Genomic DNA, 16,393 nt, shown 5'->3' on the forward strand with positions numbered 1-16,393 from the left:
GGCCCATCGTGTCTGTGCCGGTCAACAAAAATTGCAACTTTAAAGTCATCTGTTGTTTTCTGCATACCGGGGGGAACTGAAAAGGGACATTTGTAGACAGCTAACAATTTAAGATAATTGAGGTTGAATCACGTGCCTTTACGTTCCTCCAATATATCATGATCCTTCCAAGTAGCTATTTTCTGTTTTTCTTTAAGCCACCCACTTTAATTGTATTGTATTTGCTGAATCCTTTTAACATTCTACATTATTGCTTGTGTTTCTGGTTCTAATCTATTATTCGGCAAACCATTGATCATGAGGAATAGTACCCCCCCCCCCCCCGCCACCCCCTGTTAATTTCCTCCTGAAAAGAACTCCTCTCAAAATCTTACGAAATTATATTTGTTTCTATTTTCAGGTAACGGATACTGTCGGTCTGAAGCAGCAGTGGTTGTTCTTTTGACCAAAAGATCAGCAGCCAAACGGGTTTATGCTACAGTAGCTAATGCAGGAAGCAACACTGATGGTTATAAAGAACAAGGTGCGATGAAGTTGATGTTTTATTATGTAATCAACTCGGGATCAAAAGTTTAAATTGGTCGCATTTCCCACTGAATGCTCGGACCATCTCAGCCCTCTAACATTTGCATTGAAATAATTTTCCTTTTCAATTTTAATAACCTAAAACAGCTTTTAGTAAACAAAAAAAATACAGAAAAAACAAATTCTGAGGGTACGTAATTGTCTTAAACTTTGCTCGATCTGTGCTGTAACATATGAAATTTTGATGATAAAGCATTTTTGCAACTGGGCAGTGTGGGTGCTGGGGCTGGAAGAAGAGAGGAAGCTTACATGTATGACGCTGAAGGATTATAAAGCCCTTCCAACAGTAATATAAAATAAATCTAATTAGTTGAGTGAGGATCATCTCCTAAAGCCTTGTAAGGTGGTGATGCAGTAAATAATTATGCATGTTCTACATCGCTACGTAAACACATTCATGAAAACAGTGTCAGAAGTCCCAGTAGAATATCTTTCAATAGTCAAGTACCTGTTTTCACTGAACAGATAATTTGTATATTTAACAACAGGTAATCTACACCTTTACTATATATGCTTATTCAATTGCTGTTGCAGTTGAGCTTTATTTTATAGTAGTTGAAATATCATGTCAGTGATATCAAGCAGCAGAATTCTACCAGTCCATAGCTTAACTGTTCTTGTGATGAAAAATGGAGAGAATGCAATTTGTTTACCATGCTGAAAAATTAGACCCAAAAGTAGATTGTATTTGAGAACTTTGTGAACCCTGGTCTTGATTCTCTGGGCAATTAGGGAATGGGCAATAAATGCTGGCTTAGTCAGCAACGCCTACATCCCACAAACGAATAAAGAAAAATTCTCCTTAAAGTTTTTAATTCTGAGTCCAAACAAAATGGACTTGAATCGCTATGTAATTAACGATGTCTTTTACTGATGGATTGCTACAAAACTGTAAAGTGAGAACATTTCAACAAAGTGACCTGTTGGGAATACTGAAATTTACTTGAATATTTTCCCGAGTACAGTTTCCCCTTGACTTAAATTGTTCCTGTACAAATCTTTGACGCAGATAACAGATTAGCAGATGAAAATAATGGATGGGGACCTTGAGGATTATGTTGAGTTAACGATGGGGTCCCTCCAAAAGTGTTGACAACCTTGTCTGCTTGCAGGTGGGAAATGCATTAGCTACGAGGGTCAGCAGGAGAGTAAATCCAACTGAGCTTGTGTGCTTTTGACCAGCTCCCTGCGTGCATTGGAGAAACAGCGACATAAACAACAGATTATCATTCTGCTCACCAAGTTATTTTTCACTGTCCCAACAGCTCCTTCTGAGAGCTGGGGTAGCTTGATCATCTCCCTTTCCTTAGCCATAGCCATCTGTTATTGTAAGGCAGTAGCTTGGGTTTCAGAAAGATTGGAAGAAGATAAGTTTTTTGCAAGCCACAGCTTACAGGTGTGTATTCTATTTATAGGGCATCATGTTGTTGAGAGTTCAATGGATGTGAAGTGGTGCAAATCATTTGTGTTGATCTACAACAACAATTGTTGAACAGTTTTACCCTGTTGTAATGAGTTTTGTTGCCATGGTTTCCGCCTACAGGTGTAACATACCCCTCTGGAGAAATGCAGCAGAAGTTAATGAAAGCAGTGTATGAGGAAGCAGGTATCTCACCAGCTGACGTGGAATATGTTGAAGCACATGGCACAGGAACCAAGGTCTGTCTCTTTAATCATCTGTGTAGTGCACAACACAATTGCATGGCTGCATTGCCCAAATTTTCAGTAGTGGTCTGCTAATTTGTGAGCGGTAATCAGGCAGGGACGGAAAATGGAGCGGATTCCAGATCCCCACTCACTTTAGCACCCATCTAATCTTCCAGTGTCATTGCTGGACGAACCACCCACTGACACGTGCAAATAAGCCACTTAATGACATAGTGACATCATGGATCTGAACCACTTTCCTTTCAGACCTGCCTGAACTGCAGATGTAATTTTCTCATTCTAACCTTACATAATTGTTCAGAACTCCCGGAACCAACTCTGATAGGTTTAGGGACGATATCACTGTTGAGGAATCATGTCTGTGAGTCAACTTTAATAAGATGTCGACAAGTAAAAAGGAGTGTTAATATGAAGGTGACAAAAATGTGGAGCGCATTTCAAAAGCACCTCAGCCCACCAGCAGCAAAGATAGCTGGAGTGATTGTGGGGAACTCTCATTTCAGTGTTTGGGTCAGCGAAGCAGATGCTGAAGTGAGATTTTTTTTCTCTCTCTGTAAGGACACCAGCAGCCATCATGTGTAGTCACAGTCAGCTGCAGCCTGAAGCCTGGCTGTGTCTTCTTGCAGGCTTGCTGCAATGCTGATCTATGGGATGGTGGACTGGCGCAGAGAGCAACCCTTCTTACACTTATCTCATGCAGCACTTCCTCAACTTCAGCAGCCAGCATGAAGAAGGCCAGGTGTTGGGCTTGCCATCAGTTATCTGCAAGGTTCAGAGAGGGTAGGTGGGATTAAGGAGTAGCAGGCTGAAATAGTGGGAGCCTGAATGCAGGCATATGGCTATTAAACGTTCAGTTTTATTTACGTAGGTTGGTGACCCACAAGAATTGAATGGAATTGTGAATGTTTTCTGCCAATTTGATCGCAAGCCCTTATTGTTGGGATCAACAAAATCAAACATGGGCCACCCAGAACCTGCCTCAGGATTGGCTGCTTTAGCAAAGGTAAGTCACTTACTGATTTACTATTTGTTTACATCCACCTCAACTACTCTTGCGTTCTATACGATGGCAACTGGAAAATAAGAGTTTTTTCTAACTTGTGGATCGAACGAATAAATGTTGAACTATCAAATATTAGACGATTCTTAACCTTGAGATTAATTTTAATGGAAGTCTTGCTTCCTTTCTCCCATGTCAGGTTGTACTGTCTCTGGAACATGGCTTATGGGCTCCCAACATTCACTACAAAACTCCCAATCCTGATGTTCCAGCTCTGCAGAATGGATGTATCCGAGTAGTAACTGAACCTATCCCAGTGAAAGGTGGAATTGTGGGAGTTAATTCGTTTGGATTTGGAGGTTCCAATGTTCATGTCATCTTGCGCCCCAATTTAAAAAGAGCTCCTCCTTCAGCTCCCCTGGCATTTCCACGCCTAGTCCAAATATGTGGCCGTACTCCTGAAGCCGTTGAAACCCTGATTGAACAAAGCAAGCAACATAGCAATGACGTGAATTTTTTCAGCTTGCTAAATGATATCTCTACAGTGCCTGTTTCTGCAATGCCATACCGAGGTTACACCCTCGTCGGAAGTGAAATGGATGCTAAAGAAGTACAGCAAGTGCAGTCTTCTGGAAGGTCACTTTGGTACATTTGTTCAGGTTGGTGCCTTGAAAAGCTCCAGTGAATTGGCGCAGTGTTGATGCTGTTAGAATTGATAAGAATAACAAAGACATTTCGATTTTTTTTTTTTTTTTGTAAATCTTGTTACAACGTATGTTCCTGTTTTATCCTTGGATTGCATTTGGAAAAACTTTGGATTTTGACTTTTGATAATGAAAATTGAAACTTTGGGATATAATTTGCCTTTACCTGAATTGGGGACTATCAGATAGAAATGGCCATTACCAGGTTTGTAATTAATGCAAAATAAATTCTTTCAAAATATTATTAATGAGTTCAGACAGGAAGAATTCATGTGTTGATGTAGCTGCAATATTAATGAGAAGACTGGACACAAGTTAACTGACTATCGCCTAGACCTAGCATTGAAGCATAGTACAATGAGACCTAAACTAGATGTGGTGGGTGATGGGAGTTGGGCGGGGTGGTGAAAGGCATTAAATGATTTTATTTTGGTGAATATGAGGTCATTTCTTTCTCCTGAGTTTAGCGTGACACCATGATTAAAATGCTTTCAGAGCTATTTAACTGGCTATTTCTTTCATGTGGTAGGACATTTTTTTGTTGGTCTGTAATTATACTAATTTTCCACCAATAAAAAGTAGACATTAAGGGTTATTTAGGCCTCCTGTCAGTGAAATGTACCTCGGCTCTCTAGTCTTTTTAGCTCCTCCTGCCTGAAATGTGTGTTTTGTTTTTGCTAAGAACTCTATACGTGATTAGAGAAACCTCCACTTGAAAGGTTTCATTGCTTGCTGAGGTTACATATGTGGGATAGTTACTCAGTTAACAATCAACCACAAAGTGAATCAGCAAGCTGGTCTGTTGAAAATAGTTTTTTTTTTTGTGCCTTGGCACCAGTCAGAAGCTAGGAATAGTTTGGTATTTTATATCAACTGAATGCTGCTGGGATGATATTTCCACTGATGTGATGTTGTTCCACCAGGCATGGGAGCTCAGTGGATTGGAATGGGTCGCACTCTGATGAAATTGGACATATTTCGTGAATCTATTCTACGTTCTGACAAAGCACTAGAAGCAACTGGATTGAAAGTATCTGAACTCCTTTTGAGCACTGAAGATACAACGTTTGATGACACTGTGCATGCCTTTGTAGCCCTTGCTGCCATTCAGGTAGGAAAAACTCTTATTGCAAAAAAATTCACCATTTAAGTTAAAAAACAAAAATTCTGAGTCTCCTTCACTTTGTTCTCATTCTGCTCTTCATTATAGATCGCTCAAATAGACATGTTGAAGGCCATGGGTCTTCAACCAGATGGCATTGTTGGGCACTCGGTGGGTGAGCTGGCCTGTGGGTATGCTGATGATTCACTGACGCATGAAGAAGTTATATTAGCAGCTTACTGGAGGGGCCGATGCATCAAGGAGGCCAAACTACCAGCAGGGGCCATGGCTGCTGTTGGTAAGTGACTAGATGAACACCATGTATCATAAGTTTTAAAAGCAAAACAATTGAATTCCCCCGATGGTTCAACAAGTCTATCCAATGAGCAGCTGAAGCATATAAATCTACGAAAGTCTCTTGTTGACCATTGTCAATTCAGTCATCTCACATTGGGCATTGATGCCAATGGCTTCAGCGTCCCTGGGTTAGGGATGGCACAGTTAGCCAGGGTTCTTGCTCCTGAGCACCGTCCACTGAAGATAGCTGAAACAGCACAAGCATCATTGGCATAGCTTTTGGGTAAGAAGAGGATCACACTTGGCTGTAATTCCGTCTGAAGCGAAAATCCTGCTGATACAAGTGTCAAGGCATACACATGACCTCCTGGTGACATACAGCTATGTAATCGGACCCCCCCGCAATGTATCAACAGCATCAGAAGGGGAGGGAATGGGAGTCAGCCTGAACAAATGAACTGAGAGAGACGTATTAAAACAATGGCAAGAAGCCAAATCGACTTTATTACTCATGCAGAAATCATCTTCAGGTTTAAGAATGGGATGGTGTTACTGTTTATTTTATGGCAGAAATAAGCACCGGTTCAAATTTAGTTCCATCACTGCTGGCTGTTGGGGTTCTGTCTGAAGTGAGTTTGAACACTCTGAATCGAGCCCAGACTGATGATATGAAACCTCCTTTTCTGGCCAGAGGGACTTTGTACAAAGGAGCTTGGATCCAGAACATTGGAGCAAACAAAACTACTCTGAATTTGGCACTTGTTGCTGCTACATTGTCAATCTCCCTCCGAGATTGCATACGATAGCTGGCATAAAACATGGAAATGATCACATTTGTGCATATTGAGATCTGGTTGGGAACACATCAACAGTCTATATTTATATAGTGCATTTAAAGTAGTGAAAGGTCCCAGGGCACTTGGCAGGAGCGTTGACATCTAGCTGCATACAAAGACACTAGGAGAGATGGCCCAAAGCTTGGTCAAAGAGGTAGGTTTTAAGGGGCCTCTTAAAGGAAGCAAGAGGAGTAGGCAAGCAAAGAGCTTTCGGGAGTGAATCCCACAGCTTAGGGCCTTGGCAGTTGAAGGGATGGCTGCCAATGGTAGAGGAATTAAAATCTGAGATGCTCAAAGTGTCAACATTGGAGGAGTACAGATATTTCAGAGGGGCTGGAGTACTGTTAAGATGGAAAAAGGGGGAGCTTTGGTTTGCCATTAATATTGCTACACCTGGCCTAGAAGTGTTGGTGCTCACACTGTGCCTCTGAGATGGAAAATGTTCCTAATCCTGATCTGTCACCACCCTCATCTTGAAGCAATCAGAAAGGAATTGACTTGAACCAACTGCAGACCAAGAACATTATTCATTTGTACTAATTGGGTGGAGGAGACTCTTCTGAAGTCAAGGCCCCAATATATCATTGGGCCAGATCGGGGGAATCTTTAATCTGGATTTGGCCACCCCCTCATTATTGTTGACTAGGAAGTGCCTGATACTGATACTAATGCTGGAGCAACAACAGTGAAAGTGTATTATTCTTCACACTGCTTTTCAGCACCTGGATAAACCCAAATAATATAATCACCCTGGCTGAAAAGAAGTTTTAACACCTGTAAGAAATTTCATTAAGGCAAGTTCCCAATATTTACAGGATAAGTGTGTCAATTGAACACTGGAGAGAGAGAGAGAAAAAAAAAAGCTGCTAAATGAATGACAATTTTGCATGTCCAGTTATGGATGAATTCGGGCCAACATAAAGGATAGTGACCATCCGCTTTCAGGGGAACAGTTAATTTGGCATATAAGAAAAGCCTGATCCTGATCATGATCTGAGAGTATTGACAATGTGAGGAAGAATAGAAATTTGGAACGTGTGACTAAATTCTGATACGGTTTCAATGTGTGACAGGGCTGACCTGGAGCGAATGTAAGGAGCAATGTCCAGAAGGGGTGGTCCCAGCCTGCCACAATGCAGAGGACACTGTCACCATCTCAGGACCACAGGTAAGAAACAGAACGATAGATGGGATTGAGGAAGTCTGCACTGCGTGTGAGGACATTATTTTTTTTTATCTTCGTGGGCAGGATGTTTTTGTTTGGTGTGCCAGACACGCTCGAGCGTAAAATGGCACACGATGATGTTGGGCAAGCGTGCGATTTTTCAGTCGGCAGGCGCACACGAGAGTTAGCGCGCCCTGCTGACAATTAAGAGGCCCATTAAGGCCATTAACGTTGCAATTACCAACGCTATGGCTGGTGGTTGGGTGAATCGGCCAGGCGGCCTCTGCCTTTTTGAGGAAACCTCATCCAAGGGTGGGATGAGGATTCCGAGATTAATTACAAAAAAGACAAAAATGTTTGGACAGAATTCTCAGTATCCATATGTTTAGGTGACTCATTCTGATGCGTGCACATTTTTTTTGGCATTTTAAAATCTTTATTTATGGCTTTTGAATTCTTCAGCTCCCTGAGGCAGCTCTCTGCCTTCGGGGAGCTTTCAGTGAGTGCTCCCTGCCGCTCGCACTGACTTCAGCGTTTGCCCCCCTCCCACCCCCCCACCCGTTCATTGGCCAGCCAGCGTGAAATCGCAGGCGGGGGCCGATCACGGGTGGAGGCCTGTTTCCCGGGCCACTCCTAGGCCCACCGATGGCGCCCCCATACCGAATTCCCCATATCGAACTCAAAATCCTGCGCTATGTCCAGGACGCCTGTTCCAACCATTTAAACTAAAAACACTCCTGGGTCAAAGCTCTTTTTAAAAAAAATTATTCATTCATTCATGGGATGTGGACACCTCGGGTAAGGTCAACATTTATTACCAAACCCTAAATGACATCAATGAACCAGATGGGCTTTTAAATAACTGTCCTGATCACCATTACTGATAATACCTTTTTATTCCAGATTTATTAAGTTAACTGTTACAATCCCAGCTGGTGTTAATATTGGACAAGTCAGATCCCAGGGTGAAACCTGACTTGATAGGTCCTAAATTTTTTTTTAGAAACAGTGGAGGAAAGTTACTGAACAAATTCACAGGAGTTTACTGATGAGCTTTTAACATAAAGAATAAAACATTTATTAAACTAGAAAAAAATGAATTATATTACACAAGACAAAAAGGTTGGAAAGATCGCAAAACAAACACAAAGTGATTCAAGTTGGCACTATTCCTTTTATTCCGGCAATACCCTTACAGACACAAAAACCCAGTGAAGATTTAGCACGATTTTAACACCAAAGCTTTGCACTTGGGCTGGCCCAGTTGCAAACAGTTTTCCTCTGGCGGATTTTAGAGCATTCACTAGATTTCCCCAACTTCAACTTGTATCTTTCCCTGAGACTGCACTCTAAACTCACTATTACTTCAACTGCAGAGCACGTATGAGTTCCCTAAACTCAGTCGCCCAGCAGCCTTGCAGGATTTCTTACTAAAGAACTTAGAGCACTTGTCTTCACTCTCTGATGTACACACTCTGAACTTCTTTTCCGTCTTTCCTGGTGTCTCTGTGCTACTGGACCCCTGTCACCAAAAATCACAAACTAATAATCCCTTTATAACCCATCTCTTCACTTCAAGGTTGTAAAACCTCATTAAAAATGCATGTATACAAACAAATTCAGAAAACCTGAACTTTTTACTAGGAGGCCCTTCAGACTTTCTGGCACCAGGCTCACAAAAAAAGCTAAATGAAACTGAAATCACGGGCAGAATTTTATGGCCCCTACCCCGAAGGGATTTTCCGGTCCTGCCAAAGTCAGTGGACTTTTGAACAGCTCGCTGCATTTTGCAGCCCAACCCCCCATCGCGATGGGAGCGTAAAATTCCGCCCCATGTTCCATCTTTCTTAACACGCAAATATAAATAAAAATTAAACCTGGGGCAACATTTTCCCCCTGTCGGGGGGATTGTGTGGGAGCGGGCACAGGCAGGTGGGCCCCCGTTCGTCATTTTACGTGGGCGAGCCAATTAAAGCTCGCCCAGCGTGACGCCCGCCAGGCGGTGGGGGATCCCCTGAGCCGGGAGTGCGCTCTTTCGCACATGCACGCAAAAGAGCGCACAGATCTCCCTGAGGCAAAGTGCCGCCTCAGGGAGATCGGCTCAAAAATAAAAAGCTGTTTTAAACAATAGAAAAAATTTCGCTGCCATGCCCCCTCATGTGATACTGTCACATGGGATGGGACATGTCCGTAATTTTTATTTTAAAGTATCAGAAATTTTTTAATCCCTCATGAAACCTCATCCCGCCCGTGGATGAGGTTTCATGTTTTTTCAGAAGCCCGCCAGGGCTCCCGGCCTGCCTGCCAACCTTAAGGTTGGATGGGCAGGTCCATTAATGATTTCAATTACTTTTTTAATGGCCTTAATAGGCCGTTGACAGGTCGGCGGGTGCGCAGCTGATTCAGCCGCACACCCACCGACCTGAAAACGTAAGTGACACGGGGTGACGTCGGGACACCCGCCTGACGTCCCCCCCGCGTCATTTTACGTGTCGGCGAGCGGGCACCGCCCCCGCTCGCCGACCGGAAGGTGCAGCCCGCAAAAGTTATACATTGTTCCTAACATAACAGAAATTGTATTGCCAAGCTGCTGTGGCAGGATTTGAACTCCTATCTCTGGGTCATTTAGTCAGGTCTCTGCATTGCTAAACAAGTATCATAACCACTACGCCAGTGTGTAGCTGAGCAATGCAGCCCTCCCTTCTCTTACAAGAAAATTCCAAGTACTCAACCAAAGGAATTCTTTAGCATTACACTTTTCCATAGAAGAAGTCAGGAGTGTAATGGAATACTCTCCACTTGCCTGGATGAGTGCAGCTCCAACAACACTCAAGAAGCTTGACACCATCCAGGACAAAGCAGCCCGATGGATTGGCACCCCATCCACAAACACTCACTACCTCCACCACCACTGTACAGTGGCAGCAGTGTGTACCATGTACAAGTTGCACTGCAGCAACTCACCAAGGCTCCTTCAACAGCACCTTTGAAACCTGCAACCTCTACCACCTCAAAGGACAAGGGCACAGGCACATGCAAGTTCCCCTCCAAGTCATATATTGTGCTGACTTGGAAATATATCGCAGTTCCTTCATGGTCACTGGGTTAAAATCCTGACACTCCCTACCCATTACACAATGGTAGCTGGTAGCTATACCAGATGAACTGCAGTGATTTAAAATGTCAGATCGCCACCACTTTCTTGAGGGCGATTAGGGATGGGCAGCAAATGCTGGCCAAGCCAGTGATGCCCAAAGCCTTTGAATGAATAAAGAAAAAGCAAGGCAGGAATAATTGGATTTGGAATATCACTTGCAATTCTAGACAGTCTATTATTGAAAAGATTTTAACCATGAAAAGGGCACATTGATAACTAATTGGAATGATCCCAGGAATGAGTGATTATTGTTCTGTGGAAATACTCTGCACAATTGGGGTTATTTTCATTGGAGCAGAAAAGATTGAAGGGGATCTAATATAAGTCTAATCTAATTTCAAGCCGTAGGAAAGGCTTTGAGCAAGTAAATAGGAAATGTTAGTTTTCACCAATCAGTGGATTAGTGAAAAGAGGCGTAAACTCGGGTGGAACACCAGAAGAATGAAGGGATGTAAAATTATTTTTTTCAGAAAAATAAGAAGTTTCCACTTGAGTGGGTTTTTTGTTGTTGTTGTTGCGATTTGCCTGTGTAACAGGGCAAAAGAGCGAAATTCTAAGTGCAAATTACGTTCAGCAATCTTTTGTGCTAATTTAGAAAAAAAAAAACCATGCTTGAAGCCCACAAAACACTCCATTGGGCGTTTCTGCTAATGGTGTTTATTTGCAGGCCTTCAGGAAAGCTCCAAAAATCTAGCCAGATCCTCTGGGTGCAAGAACACTGATGGGTTGGTTTTGAAAGGTTGTTTTTTAGGAAGCTTTTTAAAAAAAAAAAAAAAAATTTACTGGGAACTGACTACTGTACCCCCAACCTAACAAGAAAACAGTTTTGCTTATTTTTAAAAGTCAGTTTCAGTAATTGTTTCTCACGGGTGGTGGATTGACACCGTGTGATTTGATTTATTTTTGTGATAAATTCATTTTCAGCTGTTTTGACCAACTTTTCCAAGCATCCACCCTTCAATAGATCCGGAAATGTTTTTAAAGCAAATTTTGTTATTTTTTTTTTAAATGGTGCCAGCTGCTCTGGCTCCTTGGCTGATTTTCCTTTCGGCGATTATACAAATGAGTGGAAACTGGGCGGGGAATAAAAACAATTTTCAAAAAGTGTGCCATTTACACACATTTTGCCGATTCGTCTCCAAAGCAAAAACCGTATCCTAGAATGTTGTACCACGTGTGGCTATTGAGGTAATAACGATACGTAATTTAGAAGGGAATCGGATAAATATTTGAGAAGAGAATATAAAATCATTGGAAATGTCAGGCTTTTGGTATTTAAAAAAAATATGGGCAGGACTTAGCGCACCCGCCCGCCGCTGGGATCTTCCGTTCCCGCCGCCAGCCAATGGGCTTCTGGCCGGGGTGCCGCCTTGCCCCCGGCGGGTCTGGAAAATCCCGGCCTATAACCCTAACCCTAATGCGGAATACACTGGTCTCCTGCTCTGTGATAAATTATGTGATTCTCTTTTTTTGTTTCCGTGTTAGGAATCTGTGAGTAAGTTTGTAGCCAAACTGAAGGAGGATGGCGTCTTTGCAAAAGAAGTTCGCAGTGCAGGAGTTGCATTCCACTCTTACTACATGGCGTCCATTGCCCCAACACTCCTGAATGCACTACAGAAGGTATGGCCATCATATTGCTCGATAATGCTTTCGAAGATACACCAAAGAATTGTCCAGGCCAATGCAGCGAGTATGGCATTCGTAGGCTTTTGGTTCCATAATATTCCACATAATATAAGTATCTTATAGGTCAGGCATGTGGAGTCAGCGATCAGGTAACAGAATGGCGGGGGCACAGGCTAAGAGATCAGGGAAGATCAAGACCCGCTGTATTGCTGGAGGGGACACAGAGCTTCTGCGGGGGTTTGGCTAGGGGGCTGGGGCCATTGTGGAGATCTGGGGAGCCGGGAGGTTGGAGATGATGGGACTGGGGCTGGCAGTGATTAGGGTGTGTGACAACTGTCTTTTCATTGCATGTTGCTTAGTGCTGGTTTTCCAGAAGCGGTGGTGCTGACTGCCCAAGTTGCAAAGGGAGCAGAAGCAGGTGTTGGATACCTTACTTTCATCTGCTACTTGCCTAATTACTGTTATTGACATGTGTGAAGAATGCCTCTTGTTTGACCTTTACCAAAATAGCACCCAGTGCAACCCACACCAGGTTGTGTACATGTGGCATGGACACCGTTTTAGACATAAAATAGTACCTGTAGCGTCAAACCTCCTGGGACTGTGGAGTTGAATTTCTAGTCATGTCAAACAGTTCTTTCGGGTGTATTTTTGAGCTGTTCTTCAGAAATTTATTTTCCTGTAAATATTTCCAATTGACTGTTTTTGGATAATTGAGTGACCATTGTATTGTGTACTGATGATTTCTGCACACCTTTCCCTCACCCCACAACCCCCATTACCTTCCTGACAGGTTATAACTGCTCCGAAACCTCGTTCTGCTCGCTGGATCAGTACATCAATCCCAGAAGCCAAATGGGGCAGTGACCTGGCTAAATTCTCCTCTGCTGAGTATCATGTCAACAACCTGGTGAGCCCTGTCCTGTTCCAGGAAGGACTGCAGCATATTCCAGATAACGCTGTCGTGATTGAGATTTCTGCCCATGCCCTGCTTCAGGTATTGGCCTTTTCTTCTTTTACTTCAGACTGCATGTACAGCTGACTTTGTGGAAAGTCCTGCTGTGATGGAGTGTGTGCCCACTGTAAAGTTTAAAAGATGAGGGAATTTTAAAAAAATTATTCGTTCATGGGATGTGGGCACCGCTGGCTAGGACCTCATGGTACAAGGTTTTTTCAAAGTGTACATGTGGTTTCAGGAGCATTGAACTGCTTTGTAATAAGAACAATGTTTATTATAGCGAACAGATCAACATGGTCACAGAATTTTGCAGTTTTGTTTCCTTGTATAAATGATGCACAACTGCATCTTTTGGATTTGACAGCTGTAGCTTTGTGATTAATTACTAATTTAAAGGCTTTTTAATAGCCTCAAAGACCTGTGCGAATTGACACTCTTAGAAAGGATCATAGAAATTTACAGCAACAAAGGAGGCCTTTCGGTCCCTTGTATCTGTGCTAGCCGACCAGTCACCATCCAGCTAAATCCCACTTTCCAGCTGTTGGTCTGTAGCCTTGTAGGTTACGGTACTTCAAGTGCATGTCCAAGTACTTTTTAAATGTGATGCGGGTTTCTGCTGCCAGCCACTTGAGCATTAAGTTCCAGATTCCCCACCACTCTCCGCTCAAAGTATTCCCCTCAAATTCCCTCTAATCCTTTTACCTGAAATCTATGCCTCCTGGTTATGAAACCCTCATCCAAGGGGAATAGGGCCTTCCCATCCACTCGGTCTCTAGATCCCTTATAATTTTATACACTTCAATTAAGTCTCCCCTCAGCCTCCTCTGTTCCAAAGAAACAACCCTAGCCTATCTAATCTTTCCTGCAGTCCAGGTAACATCCTTGTAAATCTCCTCGCTAATGCCATCACCTCTTTAATCTGACACTCTGCCACAAATGCAAAGACTTTTGAAGCCCGCAGTTTTGCTTCTTTGTATTAATGATGCACAACTGAATCTTTTGGATTTGACAGCCGTAGCTTTGTGATTAATTACTAATTTAAAGATCTTTTAAAATCCACAAAGACCTGTGTGAATTGTTAAAAAAAGAACTGTCAAATCGAGGCTTTTTCAGGCCTTGGTGGAGAATAAAACCATATCGGTGCCTAAATTTGTTAATTCCTTTAATTTATTACAGTTAATCTCTGTACAATCAGTAAATTAGTTATTTTTCAGATTGTTGACACATTGAGGACATGTAGGAAAGCAGGTGTGAAAATGGATTGATCACTTTTGGATAGTAGGGAACAGGGTAGGAAGCTTCATGTCATTGCTGAACATAAGCTTCAAGGTAAAAGATTAAAAATTGGGAACGCAGCTGCTGACGAGCATTTTGCTCTTTACTTCAGGCTATTCTGAAACGAAGTTTGAAACGATCCTGTCTTATTATCCCACTGATGAAGCGAGGGCACAACAATAACCTGGAGTATTTCTTATCACACATTGGCAAAATCTACTCCAGTGGGTAAGTGATTTATCTTGAGGGGAAAGAGATATGTGAATTGAGAATTGAAATTTGCGTACGAATGTATGCAAATCCTTTATATATAACTTGATCGTCACAGTAAGAAGCCTGGGTTTTTCACTGCTGCCTATCCACTGCCATACTCGTTAATCAAATAGTCATGACCAGAGGTGAGAGGTGACATTTGTCGCTATGCAGCTCCTTTCAGTTTTAGCAATGGGACATATGGGTTGCATGTTGCACATTTGCATTTTATTGCAGCTCCATTATTGACTGAAAGCGGGAGCCTGACTAAAGGTGTTTCCTTGCTCTCCACTTGCACTTCCTGTGACGTGTGGTGCTCCACCTGCTGGATTGGCTTGAAAACAACCAGCTCCAAATTTTGGTGCACAAAATGGAGGTCAAATTGGGTTTGCAGAAGGGAGGTCCTATGGGGTGAAGGGCCAAGACCTTTGGTGCAGGACAGTATGAAAGGCAAAAAGACTATGAGAAAAGGCGAAGTAAATGAGGGGGTGGTGATTAGATAATGACAAGTGCGGGCTTCACAAGCCCCGCAGACTGAGATGACAAAAGACAGCATTGCAACAATTCTGTGAGGAGGCACATCCTAGTTTTAGGGTAATCAGAGCTAGGGTAATGGGCTGAACATGGTGGAGGGCAGTAAGAAGGCTGACTGTAAGGGGTGCGGCGGGGGGAGGGTGGGGGGAGCGAGGATGAGATTAAGGAGTCCTATGGTTTTGGGGCCCTCAAAATGTTGGAAATGATGTGGAGATTCCTGACTTTGACGCAGTGAGGATGCATTAGAAGAGGAAGATGTAGGGTGCGTTTGGTGGTTTGGAGGGGCAGGAGAGAAAAGTTCAGAGAAGTTAATAAAAATATTGATGAAAGAGATGGTCGGAAGTGAGGGAGATTGAGAGCTATAGCTGAGTGAATGATCACGTGTCAAAAGAGGAGGTGTGAGGCCAGCATGTTAGGTGACCCTACCCTGCTGTAGGAGCCATTATTTCAGATGAATTTGGGCTTGGTGGCGGTTTGAAAATTGCTGAAAGTGAAAGGAGTTTGAATTTCTTGGCAGCAGCTCCCTCGATGGAAGATGCGGAATTTCATTTCGGGTGCTGGGAGAAGGAAATACAGCGACCCCAGAAGTAGTGTGCTATTAAAATTTTATCTTGAGTAATTCCATTTTCTGTTTGGTATAACATTTAAAAGACCTAATTCAAGGATTTGCCCAAAGACTCATTCTGTGGGGAGATTTTCCCCTCCCCCATCGGGCGGGTGCAGTGCGCGGAACTGGGAGCAGCCGTGAAATGGCCGCTGCCTGTGATCAGGCCCCAACTGCGATCTGACGCTTGCTGGCCGATTAACGGTCAGCCAGCGTGAAACGCGCGCCGAGAGCCTCAGTGCTGCCAGGGTGGGGGTGGGAGGAGCGCGAGCGCTGAGGTGTGCGCATGCGCAGGGGGTGCGCTCACTGAAAGCTCCCTGAAGGCACGGAACTGAAGGATTTAAAAACGGAATATAAAGATTTGGGAAATGTCCCCACAGGTGGCTCTGTCACATGAACAGGGACGTGTTGAAAATAAGTTTTTCAAAAATTCTTATTTTTTTTTATTCACTGTTGGAAACCTCATCCTGTCCCTGGATGAGGTTTCGCAAAAAGTGCAAAGGCCGCCTGGCCTATTTGCCCGCCCGCCAACTGTAACGTTGGACGGGCAGCGAAAAATTCAATATAATTACCAACTTAAGGGCCTGAATAGGCCTCTTAATTGTCGGCGGGTGCGCTGCCAACTTTCAC

At 43.2% G+C, this 16,393-nt stretch overlaps 1 protein-coding gene across 1 annotated transcript in view; it reads left to right on the top strand.

The window, feature by feature from the left end:
• Positions 1-16,393, top strand: part of fasn (fatty acid synthase) — an 88,756-nt gene that overhangs the window by 18,847 nt on the left and 53,516 nt on the right. The window contains exons 6-15 of the mRNA XM_078570973.1: positions 401-523; positions 2,129-2,244; positions 3,122-3,256; positions 3,453-3,912; positions 4,881-5,068; positions 5,168-5,357; positions 7,266-7,360; positions 12,000-12,134; positions 12,934-13,137; positions 14,486-14,601. Of these exons, the coding sequence (XP_078427099.1) occupies positions 401-523; positions 2,129-2,244; positions 3,122-3,256; positions 3,453-3,912; positions 4,881-5,068; positions 5,168-5,357; positions 7,266-7,360; positions 12,000-12,134; positions 12,934-13,137; positions 14,486-14,601 (1,762 nt within the window). The remainder of the gene's footprint in view (positions 1-400; positions 524-2,128; positions 2,245-3,121; positions 3,257-3,452; positions 3,913-4,880; positions 5,069-5,167; positions 5,358-7,265; positions 7,361-11,999; positions 12,135-12,933; positions 13,138-14,485; positions 14,602-16,393) is intronic.

This window comes from Cetorhinus maximus, chromosome 24 (assembly GCF_964194155.1).
Source record: "Cetorhinus maximus chromosome 24, sCetMax3.hap1.1, whole genome shotgun sequence".
NCBI classification, from domain to species: Eukaryota; Metazoa; Chordata; class Chondrichthyes; order Lamniformes; family Cetorhinidae; genus Cetorhinus; species Cetorhinus maximus.